General features: G+C 49.8%; 1 protein-coding gene across 12 annotated transcripts in view; it reads left to right on the forward strand.

Moving 5' to 3' along the window:
• PIP5K1C (phosphatidylinositol-4-phosphate 5-kinase type 1 gamma) overlaps nucleotides 1–15,981 on the forward strand; it is a 43,100-nt gene extending 27,119 nt beyond the window's left edge. Inside the window, exons 13-20 of one of the 12 annotated variants that reach the window (XR_014543331.1) lie at nucleotides 1,919–2,057; nucleotides 4,120–4,152; nucleotides 5,102–5,206; nucleotides 6,458–6,590; nucleotides 7,942–7,992; nucleotides 10,700–10,774; nucleotides 12,048–12,134; nucleotides 12,431–15,981. Coding sequence is in view for 9 of the 12 variants with exons in the window: in XM_083594517.1 (XP_083450643.1) it covers nucleotides 1,919–2,057; nucleotides 4,120–4,152; nucleotides 5,102–5,216; nucleotides 6,462–6,590; nucleotides 10,700–10,774; nucleotides 12,048–12,134; nucleotides 12,431–12,433 (581 nt within the window). In the remaining 3 variants the exon portion in view is untranslated. Of the gene's footprint in view, nucleotides 1–1,918; nucleotides 2,058–4,119; nucleotides 4,153–5,101; nucleotides 5,217–6,457; nucleotides 6,591–7,941; nucleotides 7,993–10,699; nucleotides 10,775–12,047; nucleotides 12,135–12,430 lie in introns of those variants that run through there. The other 11 variants (XR_014543329.1, XR_014543330.1, XM_083594517.1 and 8 more) reach the window with 11 other exon arrangements.
• Nucleotides 15,982–16,199: the final 218 nt, after the last annotated feature.

The following is a 16,199-nucleotide window of genomic DNA, read 5'->3' on the forward strand; positions in this document are numbered from 1 at the left end:
ATCATTACTGGCAAATAGCGTATCTCAAAATACCAGCACCACCCCACAAATATTTTTCTTCTCTCCCTCCTCCTACAATTTTTCTTACTGTGCCGTTGCAGGTGCTAACGTTACCCAGAATAGGGAGGAAGGTAAGAATTCTCTTTCCGACACCCTCTCCAATTAGCTAGTAGAAAGTTGTCCTGGAAAGAGTTGAGCTGTCCCTTCTCTGTTCTGGGGCCCGGAGGTGGCGGTTGTGTTTATGAATGAATTGTGTTTATGAATGATTGTGTTTATGAATGGTTGTGTTTATGAATGAATTCGTGGCTGAACCAGAACCAGGCTTGCCTCTCCCTGTGAGGGGATTTTGATACCTCGCACGCATCCCAGCTTCTCCCGGGAACCTCACCGCAGCGAAGGGGCTGCTCAGCTCCCTACGGAACAACTTCCCGTCCCTGGCGAGACCGACGTCTTCTCCGGAAAAAGGGGAGAGAACAGCTGTGCCGCCACTTTCGCCCTGAGTAGGACTCTGTTTCCCTTGTGTCATTAGAGGGTGGCTGTGCAGACGTGTGTGTTTGTGTGTGTGTGGCCAGCCCATAGCTGTCAACCTACAGATTTGAAAATAAGGGACCAGCAGCCACAAAAATAAGGGATCAGCAGCCAAAATAAGGGATTTTAGTCAACCAGCTCCCGACCCAAAGGCAGAAAGCCCAGCCAGCAGCCAAACGAAGCCTCAAGCGGTGGTTCCCACAGCGCAGCAACCCGGCAAAGGGGACGCAGCAAGGAAAACCACCGTCACCTCTCCGCTGGGAAGCGCTGAGCAAAGGCGAGTCCCCAGGCAACGCGGCCGATTTGATCGGCACAAGGCATGCAAGCTCCACCCCCCAGTCGTTCTTAGACTCCTTATTGGGCGAGCAACGCAGCCAAGCAACACAGTTGGAGCCTCCCTCCTCCCTGGCCGGCAGGGAGGGAGGGAGAGGAGCTGCTTCCTTTGAAACCCGGGAAATTTAAGGGACATCATCAATAAGGGACAGCAGCGGGACACGGCGCTGGGATAAGGGACTTTCCCGCCAAATAAGGGACAGTTGACAGCTATGGGCCAGCCCCCTTCCGCACGCTTATTTGCGCTCACGCCAACGAACCTATGTTGTGGTTCTGGACAGCCAAGAGTTAACACTCCAGAAGCGTTCTTAGTAATTGGGTGCACTGCCCACATGACCCAGGCATTTTCCTTTGATCTGTTCTCTGTGGGGGCTGAGCTCTCTGGAGAGCAGTCTGTCTGAGAACGTGAGCAAGGTACCATATTTTTTGCTCTATAAGACTCACCTTTTCCCTCTTAAAAAGTAAGGGGAGATGTGTGTGCGTCTTATGGAGCGAATGCAGGCTGCGCAGCTATCCCAGAAGCCAGAACAGCAAGAGGGATTGCTGCTTTCGCTGCGCAGCGATCCCTCTTGCTGTTCTGGCTTCTGAGATTCAGAATATTTTTTTCCTTGTTTTCCTCCTCCGAAAACTAGGTGCGTCTCATGGTCTGGTGCGTCTTATAGAGCGAAGAATATGGTAGTTTCGTTTTTGTTAGAGGCAGAAAGCTACAAGCATGCAGCTAGATCCTGTAGGTTTTCTTTTCTATTTGTTATTCATCTAAATAAAGAGTGTTAGATTAGAAGCACTGGTGTCGAGCTGAGTTACGGAAGACACCACGTTGACCCAGACAAGCCATTTTACGCTGCGTGTGAACTCTGCTATTATCTGGCAACTGAGAAGAGTGGCAGGGCGTGAGTGGAAGTGTGTGGGCGCCACTGGAGTTTGTCGGAGTGGCAATAAATCAAATTTATTGCAGGGGCGTTGCAGCAGTGGGTCAAAGTTTTTACAACCCACAAACTTTAACAACCTGCAGCAGCTAAAAACGTCCTCTCCTTTTTCTCCGCCGCGACTGCGACAGGCCGGCCAGACTTGCTCCCGTGCACCCCTCCGTCCTTCGAAGAAGCCACCACCGCCTCCATCGCCACTACCCTCTCGTCCACCTCTCTCTCCGTCCCCGAGAGGTCTCCTTCCGAGTCCTCGGAACAGCCCCGTTACAGGTAATGAAGGAATGGGTTTCTGTGTAGTCAGTTTGAAACGGGACCCAAAACCCCCTTTTCTTCTTTCTCCAAGGGAACATTTCTAAAATGCATTAACTTGACCTGTTGAGCAAAATGCATAACAAGAACACAGCTGTATAAACAAAGCGCTCTCCTTTATCAGTCACGGCAATGGATGACCTTGGCTGTTCCAGTGGAGTAGGGATGACATGTCTGGATCTTATCTTACCACACTCTGATGCACAGACCTAGTCCGGGAACAGCGCCATAGTGTGTTCTTGGAGCTGGTGACCTCTTGCTCCAAGATAAGAGCATAGGAACCGGAATACCCTTTTATGGTCAGAAGTACAGGAAGGAATACCCTTTTATGGTTAAGAGTACTGGAGCAGGAACATCTGTGATGTCAACCTGCGTGTACAAGCTGACGTGGCTGGATTCCTGGGGAAGGGGGGGGGAGAGGGTGCCTGGAGGATATATATACTGCATGAAATTTCTCATTTCTTTGGACTTGCTGTGGACTGACCACACAAGGGCCTTTCTGATGCTCCAGAGAGCAGAAATAAAGAACCATTTCTCTGAACCAACCCTCGGTGTCATTTGACTTCCTTCCTCCTGTCTGGGAGCAACGCAGACCCCACCAGTCGGTAAAGTCTAATAAGGCTACAGTAAGAGCAGCCAAGCGCCTCTCTCGATAAGCCTTTTTCAGATTCCGGGTGGTTTTTGATCACCGTCCTTTTGAGCGGGACTTCCGAGACAGCAAACAGGGTGACGTTAGCAGGTCTCGTCGGTGTAACCGCCTTTGCGGGAAAACAGAGGGCTCGTGGCGTATTGGCACAATACAGAAAAGGGGGACTTGCGCATACTTTGAGGGATGTTGAAAGTCTCTTAAGGCAGAGGGCCTTCTCGGTGGTGGCGCCCTGCCTTTGGAACGCCCTCCCATCAGATGTCAAGGAAATAAACAACTACCTGACTTTTAGAAGACATCTGAAGGCAGTCCAGTTTAGGAAAGTTTTTAATGTTTGATGTTTTCCCACTTTTTAATTATTATTATATTCTGTTGGGAGCCGCCCATAGTGGCTGGGGAAACCCAGTCAGATGGGCGGGCTATTAAATAATAAATTACTATTATTATCTTAAGTAAATAAGTATGTGTGCATAGAAGTAAAAAGTTGGAAGGGACCCTGACGATCAACTAGTACTGTGTTTCCTAAAGTGGGTGATATCGCCCTCTGAGGGACACAGAAACTATCCAGGGGGGGCGGTAGGTGCCTTGGGTGCAATTGGGGGCCGCTGAATAAAAATAAGGAGGCAGTGGAAGCATAAAGAAAGAAGAAGAAATTGGAAAAAACCGTTCGTACATGTTTCATCTGTTGTGTAACAACGCTTGCCGCCGTTTCAGTGTTAATATGTTATTGAAAGAATTTAAAGAAATAAAGGAAGAGGAAAGGAAAATGAGAAAGGAACAAAAATATGTAGAAAGAAACAACATGCAAGAATGCATTGTAATATACTCCTGTACATTCTTATATAAATATATACAATGTCATTACCCTAACGCATACAGTCGTGCCTTGGAAGCCAAACGTCTTGGCACTGAAACATTTTGGCTCCCGAACGCCACAGACCCCGGAAGCGAGTGTTCCGGTTTGCGAACGTTCTTTTGGAACCCAAATGTCCGACGCGGCTTCCGGAATGTTTTGGAAGTCGAAGGGATTTCCAGAAAGGCTTCTCTTAGGCTTCCAAGGTATTGCTTTATGTAGGTGTTAATCGCCTGTTTCGTTCCGTATAAACTGATGCCAAGCGCTGTCCAATTTATCCAAACAAAGTCTACATCCGTAAGCCGCCTGTCCACAAGTTGTGAGCCTTGTCATATTCCCAGTCCATCGATTCAAGGGGATGATGTTTTTAATTCTTCCAATTCATCAACATCGGTCTCTTGGCCGATGAGTCCATTGCTGTACAACAGGTATATAGCGTCATTCCGTACAACAGGTATATAGATCAAAATAATATTCAACGCTGAAAGTTTTAGCTTTTTCACGCCCTGCTTGTTCCTTCGCAGGCGGCGTACGCAGTCCTCGGGACATGACGGGAGGTGAGTCAAGTGCTTCTCCTCTAACTGTTTGTGTCTCCCAGGAGTGGATCATCACGGCCATCTGTAGATTTCAGTGCCCTAATACGTGCCTAATAAATTGGAGCCAGTGACCTGGGGCACCAGGATTTGAATCCCCACTCAGCCAGGGAATTCACTGGGTGACCTTGGAGCCAGTCACCATCTCAGTTGTGTCGTGCTTATGATAATATTTCATTCTCTCATTACTTATGCTGTTTTATATGTGCATTTTAAGGGACGTGGGTGGCGCTGTGGGTTAAACCACAGAGCCTAGGACTTGCTGATCAGAAGGTCGGCAATTCGAATCCCCGCAATGACGGGGTGAGCTCCCGTTGCTCGGTCCCTGCTCCTGCCAACCTAGCAGTTCGAAAGCATGTCAAAGTGCAAGTAGATAAATAGGTACCGCTCCGGCGGGAAGGTAAACGGCGTTTCCGTGCGTTGCTCTGGTTCGCCAGAAGCGGCTTAGTCCTGCTGGCCACATGACCCGGAAGCTGTACGCCAGCTCCCTCGGCCAATAAAGCGAGATGAGCGCCACAACCCCAGAGTCGGCCACGACTGGACCTAATGGTCAGGGGTCCCTTTACCTTTACCTATATGTGCATTTTATATTTGACTTCACTTAGTAATGATTTCTTTTGAAAGGTTTAAGTTGGGGGGGGGGATTGTTGGCTTCGTTTGTGTTAAATATGTATTCTGTAGTTGACCTTTGTACTGTTTTATTTTGTAATCTTTTAAGATAGTATTTTAGTTTCCTGTTAATTACGTTACTTTGTACGTTTTATATTTTGACTTTGTTTTTGGATTATTTTATTGATGTTTTAATATGCTGTAAACTGCTTTGAGGTTTTTCTTAAAAGTATAAAGTGGTATAGAAATGAATATAACAACAACACAACAATAATAATAATTTCCTTTCCTCCCAAACCCGCAGGTCTCGTGACCAGCTCCGGGCAGAAGATGACCTCCAGCAAATCACGGTGGAACTCAAGCCCAAGTGTGAAGTCGAGATCGTGGTCCCAGACATGGCTGCCGCAGGGTCAGGGCAAGTTGCTGCGCTGGGACGCATGCGAAAGCTTTCCAGGCACATTGGGGGGGACGGGACACAGAGGACCTGCCCTGCATGCAGGAAGCGTCTCATGTCCCAATTCCTTGGCGTTTCCCTGTTGAAAGGGTCAGGAGGGCGCTGGCCAAACCAAATCGTGTCCAGGGTGGCAAAGGGTCTGGAAAACCTAGACAGACCACAGGGAGAGGGTTCTGTTTCTGTTTGAGGGTCCTCTGTCATGGAATTCTACTCAGTGTTGATCCCAAGCAGATTCCAACATATAGCTAGCAGAATAGAAACTTAAAAGACGTTTCAGGATTCCCCAAAAATTAAGACCAGAGGCAATTAATATTTCACCCAGCAGAGCTTTACTGCTACTGAAAGCAAATGAGCATAATGGTCACAAATCCAATGTATTCAGGATTGGCGCTGTCCGTAAGAAATCCAGTTGCAACAGATTTAACTTAAACTTACAATAACTCATAATAAGTCTAAACCTTAACACTATATGCAGAACACTACACCAGAAGGAAAAAAGATAGAAATAGTAAAATCCAGGCTCCTTCTGGCCTTGCTTTTATAGTCAGCATGACCTTGACCGAAAAAGATAACAGAACCAGATTAAGTCAGCTGTACTCAGCTTCTCTGAAGGTATAACCCAAACATCACGAGCCTTCTGCTTGTTGCTTTCACACAAAGAAGCTTCCAGACCCTCTTGAATTAATTGAAAAAGGAAAGATCTCTACACATCAGACCAATACTTTCTGCACTAAGAAATGCAAACTGACAACCTCCCCGACATTTTTTGGTGGGTGGGGTTAACGCTAGCCAAGTTTAAAAAAACACAAAGGCTGCTTCTGTCTTTGGTGTGCAGGCTTTCTATTTGCGGGAGTTACGTTTTTGTAATGCATGCAAAACATCCCAGGGGAGTGTTCAAAAAGCCCCTGTCCCTTTGCAGCCCCGGTGCTAGAGCAAGGGTTGAGCAGGCTCTGTTGACAGGTGGACAGGCACTTGGTTTGGGGAAGGGGCCAAGCTCAGTTTTGCAAGCAAAATGGCCCTCAACCAGTCCCCAGACGGGGCTGCAAAGGGACTCTGTGCGGTGTAAACTCAGTGTAAACTCTGACTCTGTGCGGCCTTGCGGTTTCGGCCAAACCACCCTGAGGGGTCGCAGTGGGGAGGGCTCCTCCTGCAAGCAAATAGCCCAGACTCAGACTGTGCTTTCCACACCCTCTGGTCCTTTTCCAGGGAGGCGACCTCTCTGGCTTGCGCCACGGTGCTGTCGAAGGCGTCGGCGGAGGTGGAGACAGCCAGCCAGGCCTCCGAGCCCGCCAGTCAAGCTTCGGACGAGGAGGAGCTCCCCGTCCCGGATATATATTTTGTAAGTTCCGTTTTATAAACAAAGGAAAACGGCGGGGGTCAGAAAAGCGACTGGCCTCGCTGTGCCTCCTCTCCCTCTCTTTCTTTCACCCTTGAGTTCATGAAAACGCCAGCCAGACTGTGGCTTGGGGGCACAGTATCTGTTTTTTTTGGGGGGGGGGCAGAAGGTCCTGGGCTCAAATCTCTGGTTAGGACTGGGAACGTCCCAGGCTCAAAACTCCAGAGAGCTGTTTGTGTACGATATTGACCTCTACAGAAAGCAGTTTCCTTTCCTGGTGCTCCCGTTCAAGCCAGCGCTTTATTCGGAACCATGAGGACTAGGGTGTTAGCTTTCGCTTGAAATAAAAGTACCGTATTTTTCGCTCCATAAGACGCATTTTTTTCCTCCTAAAAAGTAAGGGAAAATGACTGTGCGTCATGCATGGTCCCTGGAGCCGAATTGCCCAGGGGCAAAAAGCAGGTTGTGCTTTTTATTTTTTAGAAAGAGGGAAGGGGGTGTTGAAATGAAACCGCTGAGCAGCTGATCGGCAAGCGATCAGGAGGGAGATAAGGGACGCTAGCGATAAAGGAGGCTGCCTGGGAGGGGGGAGGTAAAGACAGCGAACTTGCAAGGAGAGGAGACAGGAATACCAAAACGAGAAATTAGAAGAAAAGGAGGAGCAAAAAACTGCTCCGGCTAAGGAAAAGATGCTAAGGCAAACAAGAGGGAAGGGGGTGTTGAAACGAAGCCGCTGAGCAGCTGATCGGCAAGCGATCAGGAGGGAAATAAGGGAAGCTAGCGATAAAGGAGGCTGCCTGGAAAGGGGGAGGTCAAAGCACATAGATCCTCAGGATTTTTGCATTGGGTCGCCCCAAATTCACCATCAGATCGCATTGCATGTCCATGGCTATAGCCTGCACAAAAAACACACACATCCGCTGTTTTGTGGGGCCACAATGGTGCAAAAACCTGGTGACAAAGCATGGATCCTCAGGATTTTTGCATTGGGCTACCCCAAACTCACCTTCAAATCACGTATCATGTCTGTGGCCATAGCATGAACCACAAAAATCATACATCCACTGTTTCTTTCAGAATATTTTTTTCTTGTTTTCCTGCTCTAAAAACTAGGTATGTCTTATGGTCAGGTGCGTCTTATGGAGCAAAAAATACGGTACATAGCTCAGCGGTATAGCATCTTCCCACACAGAAGGCCCCAGGTTCAGAGTCAGGGGTGCTGCCTGGAACCCCAGAGAGCTGTTACCCATTGTAAGGCAAGCTTGCTGTATTTCCCCTTGGTTGGGTAGACAACCCAGGAGACGGTGACTCCCAAGAGCTATCGGTGAACCGGCCTTGCTTCTTTTCTCTCCAGCCGGAATCTGGTTCAGAGGACGAAATCTAGGGAGGCTGAATCAGGGAGAAAGTGAGTCTGGGTGCTAAAGTGTGTGTGTGTTTGGAGTGGGCGCAGATTCTCACGCCGAATCCCGTCTGTTTGCTTTTTGCCAAACCTGCTAGAACCTAAACCAGATATTCCTCAGCCCTGCCCCTCCATGGCATCTTGTTTTTGCAATGCCCACCATAAATAAGTAGAAAAAGAGACTCGTTTCCCCAAGGAACTGGCAAGGTTAAGGGCGGAAGTGGCTTCAGTAAGACAGGAAGTGACGCCATGTTTTTCTTTAAGCAAGGCGGGAGATACTCCCCGGGCGCCAGCGTCCCAAGTCAGGACCAATAAGAGAAAGTCCTTCACGCAGTGTGGCTAAAACGAATTTGGGCTGTTAAACTCCCTTGCACGTAATTAAACTGGCATCTTGCTGATGTCCTAGCTTTCTACAAGCAGGGAACATCTGGTCGGCCCCTGTGAGAGCAGTAACTGGGCCAGATGGACCACGGGGCTGATCTAGCAGGCTTTCCTTGGGTTCCTAATCCCTACTCGTAGAGCCATTGAAAGGAAGACCCCCTGGAAGAAAGCAGGAGGAGTTCCACTCCACTCTCCCTGCACAGTCCCACCTCGAAGGCCCGTCGTTCTCTAGCTGCCCCTGTGCCCCATAAACTCTCAATCTGACCCCCTGCCTAGCTGGGGTAGTGGCGAGATCCTGGGCTGTATCCAACCAATCTTCATCATGCATTTCTCGCTTTATAAACAGTTGTGGCTTCCCCAAAGATTGCTGGGAACTGTAGTTCGTCAACGGCTCTTAGCAACCCCCCCCTCTCAGAACTACAATTCCCAGCATTCCCTGGGAAGGGGGGTTGACCCCCAAGCCACTCTGGGGATTGTAGTTCTGCGAGGGGAACGAGGGCTTCTCCTAACAGCAGTCATAGGCAAACTCGGCCCTCCAGATGTTTTGGGACTACAGTTCCCATCATCCCTGACCACTGGTCCTGTTAGCTAGGGATGATGGGAGTTGTAGTCCCGAAACATCTGGAGGGGCAAGTTTGCCTATGCCTGCCTAACAGCGCCCTGAGCGGAACTACAGTTCCCATGATCCTTTGGGGACAGGAAGCCACGTCCGCTCGAAGCGATGCTCTAAATGCGTGGTTTGGGTGTGCCTAGTGTTCTGCCCACAGTGGGGCTACTCTTGAGTAGGACTGACATGGACTCTGGCCCTCTCCGACGGCTTTAGCTGAACAGTCCCTGCCCCAGAGGACTGGGTTTTGACCCCTTTCCTTGCTTGTGCCCCTCAGTGACTCCAGCCCCAGCCCTTTCAGCTAGGGGGACAGCACCACACGCCCCTTGCTGGATCCTGCCTCAGATCTGCCTCCCCCCCCTTGCCCCCCCTCCTTTCCTCCTTTGCTTTGCAAAGCAGCTTCTCCAAACAGCTGCAGAAGGGAATCGGCTCCTGTTTTGCTTTTCGTTTCGCTCTTTTTTTAAAAAAAACACAAAACTGCGCCGTGTGGTTTGAAACGCATGTGAAGTGGAAACGCAATCTGCCTCTCTTGCTTTATTCATGATAACGTTTGCTGTTCGGAATTGGCCATCTGGCATTTGTGGACTGCTGTGTCTCTGACTTTCCTGGGGGTTTGGGGGTTTTTTTGAGTGTGCCGTTCCTCCTCCCGCCCCCCCCCCCAAAAACAAACCCAACGTTCTCCTGTATTCGTTGGTTCTGCAGCTATGGGAGATGTAGCTTCCCTTTCTTCAGTTCAGCCTTTCCAGTAGGATTTGGAAAGAAAACTTGCCCCAAATCCCAGGGGAGGCCTTGCCAGCCATCATACATGATACGGAGTTCGATGAGCCCAAGGGGGTCAACCTCTGTACAGTGGCCCCTTGGTTATCAAACTTAATCCGTTCCGGAAGTCCGTTCCAAAACCAAAGCGTTCCAAAACCAAGGCACACTGCTTTCCCATAGAAAGTCATGCAAAACGGATTAATCCGTTCCAGACTTTTAAAAACAACCCCTAAAACACCAATTTGACGTGAATTTTACTATCTTAACGGGACGCGGGTGGCGCTGTGGGTTAAACCACCGAGCCTAGGACTCAGAAGGTCGGCGGTTCGAATCCCTGCGACGGGGTGAGCTCCCGTTGCTCGGTCCCTGCTCCTGCCCACCTAGCAGTTCGAAAGCACCTCAAAGTGCAAGTAGATAAATAGGTACCGCTCTGGCAGGAAGGTAAACGGCATTTCCGTGCGCTGCTCTGGTTCTCCAGAAGCGGCTTAGTCCTGCTGGCCACATGACCCGGAAGCTGTACGCCGGCTCCCTCGGCCAGGAAAGCGAGATGAGCGCCGCAACCCCAGAGTCAGCCACGACTGGACCTAATGGTCAGGGGTCCCTTTACCTTTAACTTTATTTATTTTTTGGGGTGTTGACCTGAGTTGCATCCCTGCATGCCTTCCTGCAATTGGGGGGGGGTGATTTCCTGCCTCAGCAACATCCCCCTTCATGCATCTGAGCTCCAGCGAAACCTTTTCCATGCAGCTTGAGTTCCAGCAACAGTCCTCCTCTTCCCCTACAAAAACTGCCTCCATCAGCTTTTCTCTCTGTTTCATGATCATTCATTCTCACCCCTTCCAACATCATCTTTTTTTCTTTCTTTCTCCACCTCCCATTCATCCTTTCCCATCTCCCTCTCCCTGCTTTATTTCCCCCCCCCCCCAAAAAAATCTTCCATCATCTGCCCTGCCGTGCGCCACCCAGTTCACAGACGGAAGGTACTGGATTTACTCCCCACGCCTGCGCAGGCTCCGAGCCGCCTCGGTTTCCTCTGGGGACGTAAGTGAAATCCGCTGCCGGGGCTCAGCTACAGCTTCGAAATGCCCAGGGGCTTTGGTGACAGAGGGACCCCCTTTTTCCTTGAAGCCGAATGTCGCTCACAGTGCTAAGCCAGCCGGCCCTAACACGAACAGCTAGTTTATGTAATTACGTTGCAATATTTCTACAACCGCCCTGTAAGGTAGGTTGGTATTCTCCCCATATTGCAGATGGGGAAAACTGAGGCCGAGGCAAGACAGGAGTGGATAATAATAATAATAATGTTTTATTTATGCCCCGCCCTTCCCAGTTCAAAAACCAGGCTCAGGGCGGCTAACAACAAATTTAAAACACTTCATTATAAAAGCAGCATAAAATACAGTATAAAAACATGAATAACAATAAAATTCAAAAATCAACTTAGGGGAAAGCATTAGATAATCCCCAGGGCTAGCTGGCTGAATTGGTCCTACTTGGGCCAGCAAGGAGGCCAGGGGAGAATAAGCTGTGGGGTCTCAGAGCAGGTGATCTTCATAGAGGAGGAGGAGGGAAGGGAAGGGAAATAAAAGATCAGGCTGAATTCAAATTAAAGGCCAGGCGGAATAGCTCAGTCTTACAGGCCCTGCGGAAGGAGGTTAAATCCTGAAGGGCCCATGTCTCCTGGGACAGAGCATTCCACCAGGTTGGAGCCATCACTGAAAAAGCCCTGGCCCTGGTGGAGGATAGTCTGACTTCCTTAGGGCCCGGGACCTCTAAACTATGGTTATTCATGGACCTTAAGGTCCTCTGCGGGGCAGACCAGGAGATGGTATTCATAGTTCATAGATGGCTTCATAGTGAGCTCATGGAAGACTCTTCCTAATTCATTGTTCTGGTCTCCCTGAGCAGCTATCGCATAGTTAAATTATAGAGGAACGTGCGGCCAGTTAATACTTCCACGGCTAAATCTCCCCAGAATTTTCTGCCGTATCCCATCTGTTGCACCTCCATCAGGACTCAAACCCGGCTGTGCTATGTTCGTAGTTAAGGCGTTTGCAGAGCAGAAACTTGTACCCAGATTCTTCTTGTGTTATTTTGCAGAAGGGGGGAGCGGATAGGGAAGCCGCAGCCCTAAAATATCCGAAAGGCAACCCCTTTGTTTGGAAAAAGGCTGTCCTGTGCTCTGCGCACTATCTTTCTTTTTCCTGCTACACAATTGTGCTCCGAACTGTCCTTATTCTCATCTGTCTGTCTCTCTCTTTCTCTTTCTCCGTTTTCCTCTCCTGCCTGCCTTTGCTGTTGCTTTGCTGTGCAGCAGCCAACAGACGAACGTAGCTGGGTGTATTCGCCGCTCCATTATAACACTCAGATCCACTCTGTCTCCGACGAGGAGAGCGATACAGTAAGTTGCTGGAGGTGTGTGTGTGCATGAGATAACCGTTTGGGTCGCGGGGGAAAAGCTCCTTCTCTGATCGCGTCCTGATGAAGCGGACTTGTTGCGTGTCCCTGAAAGCTTGCCTTATTATTCCCAACATTTGTAGATCCTGTATCGCTGTGGACAGCCACACAAAACCGGTTTGCGCAACAAACTGGTCGAAACAACAGCGTGCGTTGTCAAACCTCGGTTCTCAAACGGCTCCGTTTGTTTGCTCTTCCAGTAACTCCTTTCTCTTTCCTTTTTTTGTCCCCCTCCTGCAGTAACTTCTATGCAAAGCCCACAACCCCAAGAAACAAATCGTCCTTCTTGCCACCAGTCGCGGGGTCCCCTCTCGCCCAGCCCTGCTGCCTGCCGCTCAGCTGGGACGGGGAGCAGGGGCGTCGTCGCATCTCCTGGATCCCGACCCGTCCCGGGGAAGACAGGAAGAAAAACCTCCATCAACCGCGTCTCGTTCTCTCCCTCCTCCCCCCCTCAAGATGCGAATTTATATCCATCCAAGCAACGACCTGTAAACAGCTCCTCCTCCTTGGGGGGGGCGTGTATCAAGCTGGTTAAGGGCCCCTTAATTCTGGGTAGTGACCAATTTATACATATATATACCCCCCCCCTCAAAGTGCACTATATTGTAGCTACCTGTCTGTATGTGATACTGTGAACTTCCTCTCTGTTTTATTTTAAAATCATGTATTTATTTTTTCCGTCCTTGCACAGAATTGTAGCACTGTCGTGCTTTTTTTTTTTAAAAAAAGAATTATTATTAAGGAACAGTTTACTGCACTTTTGGGGGCGCGAAGGACGGGGGGGCGGCGTTGTGAACCTGCGCGGTTGGTCACCCGGGTGGCCGCAACCCCCCCCCCTCGATTCCCCGGGAAAATGGGGAACGGCTTTCGGCTCAGAAAGTGGGGAGATCAAGGAGCCCGCAAGGAACTTGGCGTGGTCAGAAATACTGCTGTGCCTGTGTTGGCAAGGCTGTCTCCGTGGACGTGGCGCAGAAGCTGTCATTTTGGCTCCCGTGAGCCATTCATTTCAACACTGAGCATTTTGTGCGTGTGTTTGTGTGTCAGTTTTGGGCCCTTCTCCCCCAAAATCCGCAGGGGCTCTTCAGCGCGCGAGTCTTTTAAGCGAAGCATCTGCGTACAGCTGGCCCAGCCCAGAGATTTCGACGAGACGGCGTCTTGCCTGGCGGTGAGGTTGAGAGACGGCCCTCTCCTCTCCTTGCCTCTTGCCATGTTGATCTGCGTTCCTGAAAGAAGTGTGAGAAACAAGTCCCTTGTTCCGGTGACCAAAGGCAGCTGGCTTTCACCGAAGCTTTGGGTGGCGTTTTTGGACGGCTCCACGTCGCATCGGCTTTGGAGGACTTTTCAGCCCGCAGGAGAAGGTTATCCCCGCAGGCTGCAACAGGCAGAGGGAAGAGCTATCTGGCGAGGCTTTGCAAGCGAGGCAGGCGCTTTTTTTCTCTTTAAAGATTCTCCATCCTAACAATTTCTGCCCACCTGGTCTTTGGGACAGAACCGGTTTGAGCGTCTTGTACGCTGCTCTTCGAAACCAAGACCCGGGTAGCACGAATCGCGGTTCCTTCGAGAGGAGGCCTGCCGCGTGCCGGAACGGCAGGCAGTGTTACAAATCCAGCCCTCCTGACATTTTGGGCCGCGGCTGCCACCAGCCCCCCGGCCAGCCAGCTGGCGGGAGTTGCTGTTCAAAGCTTCTTGGAGGTTTTTCGAAGGCTGCCCCACGCGCGTCCCTGAAAAGACAGCGAAGGCGAGATATTTCCGCAGCCGAGGCTGCGTTAGCTTGCCTGTGCGCTCGCTCGCTCGCCGTCTGTTTTGTTTGCACAGACAAATGTCCTTTTGGGGACGTGGTTTCCTTAAATAGCCCTTGAGAAGCGAAAGGTCTTGTCCCTCTCAGCGCAGCCTTCAAGAGAAAGCCCGGCCGTGCCTCTCCACGCGGCAGAGCCCCAGATCTGCCTTTGAAACACAGAAAAGCTCTCCTTTCCCTTCCTGGGCGTCCTAGCCATCTGCCTCCACGAGCGATTCAGAATCGGAGGGATCCTTTCTCTGACTTAAGGGGAGAGATCTCTCCCTCCTTGTCAAAGAAACCTGCCACCAACTTCTAGAGTCGTTTGGCTTTGCAGTTCAACGACAGGAACATATTTAGGGTGCCTGAGAGCCAGTTGCAAAGCTCTTCGAACCTTTGGCGTTACTCCTGGTGAGCGGACTTGATTCCTTCGCCCGCCTTTCCTGCTCACCCTTTCCTCCTGTCTCCATCTTGACAATCCGCCCTCAAAGACCTCTCCGTGGAAGCTCTCGCCAGCTTGGAGCCCTGCCCCGCATCTCGGGCGATAGGAGCTGTAGTCCGAGCTGCCTGGGGGCGCCCGGTTGGCTGAGTCTGTCCCGGCTGCCATTTCCCGACGCTGCTTGTGCTGTGTTCGCCACCACCCTTTTAAATTTCCCTGCCACCCCAAAACAGCTGAGCCCACCCTGTCAGAGCGGGGAGCTACTCCTTCCCACCCATCTCCCCATTTCAGCAGGAAAGACAAAATTGGTGCTGTTGGCCAGCAGGGAGCGACATCGGACATCTTAGAAGTCTACATTAGACCTGTGGGGTGTGCGTGTCTGTATGTACATTATAAATATATATACATATATATTTATATCTCCCCCGGTTTTATTTCGTTTTGCAACGTGTTTTCGGAACTTGAGCGCTCACCCCCGTTTTGACGCGCTTTGTAAAGAAGGGGGCGCACAGGATTTTGGGGAAGGGGGCAGAAATCCTGCAGGGCTTGCTCTAGGTCGATGGTCACATATCACCTCTTCTGTTTGGGATTTCTCCTCGCCCGCCCCCCTCCCAGAAGTGCAAATCGCTGTGTTGACGATGAACCATTGTAGTTTTGCTGTAAAACCAGAGGCGGTTTCCTTTCTCGATATATATATATATATGCGTATATCTACAAATGCAACCCAACAGAAAAAAATTCCCCTCTCTCTCTTGATTTTTAAAGAAAGATTTATCTCCTACCCTTCCGCCCTTTGTAAATAAGCTGTGGGTTTTTTTTTTTCCTGAAGTGTGTGATGATTTCATCCTCCATCCTTTCTATAGACCAAGAGCTTTTCGGCTCCCATGTGGAAGATGCGAAACTTCTTGTATTGAGGGGCGGGAAGCAAAATCCTGTTTTTTTTTTAAAAGGGGAGGGATGCAACTTCATCCTACGAAACAGGAGATCCTTTCCCACTGTTACATCAGGTTCTTTCCTCGGGGGGGGGGGGCGGCATTTATTCCATCTCCCCATTTCTTCCTTGGCTGGGAGGGTCTCTCGCGACCCAGCCGTGCCCATCGATCCCTTCAGGGACGTACCTCTTTTCCCGTTCAGCCCAAAGGCTTGGGACGTCGAAGCATATTTTATTATTTTTATTATTATTATTGTTATTATTATTATTTCAGCTCCCGTCAGGTGTGGGGGCCCCCCGCGCCGTTCGTTTTTAACTGTTGTAATTTATTATTAAAACGCTTTATTTAAGGAGAATTTCGGTGTTTTGGGTTGTTTTTTTTTTTAAAAAAAGAAAAAGTTCTCTTTCCTGATATAGTAAGTGGACAATCCCATTGTGCTTCCTCCCTCTTCTTCTTCTTCCTCCTTCCTGCCCTCCGTTCTTTTGGAAAGAGGCAACAGCAAACCAGATTTCTGTATCCAGGCGTAGAACCGTACGGAGACAAGGTGGAATTCTTGTATGCAATGTCATCCGTCGCTGCCTTCTGGCATTCCATCCCCCCTCCCCCTTTATTTTTGGAAATATCTAATAAAATAGAATGATAAAAGGACTCCTTTGTTGGGTTGTGTGTGTCTTTTGCCTCTCTTTTTGCTTCCCTCCGTTTGGCTGCGATGGAGCTGAGTGTTCGTACATAATCGCTTGTTTCGTTTATAAATTGCTTCCCTGGAGGTTTCTACACTCTTCCCCCCCCCCCCAAAAAAAAGAAACTTGAGAGATAATTAAAAGATTAAGCAGCGCCCTGTGTTGAAATGATCTCATGTGTAAA

The sequence above is a fragment of the Podarcis filfolensis genome, assembly GCF_964270895.1.
Source record: "Podarcis filfolensis genome assembly, chromosome: 18".
Classification (NCBI taxonomy): Eukaryota; Metazoa; Chordata; class Lepidosauria; order Squamata; family Lacertidae; genus Podarcis; species Podarcis filfolensis.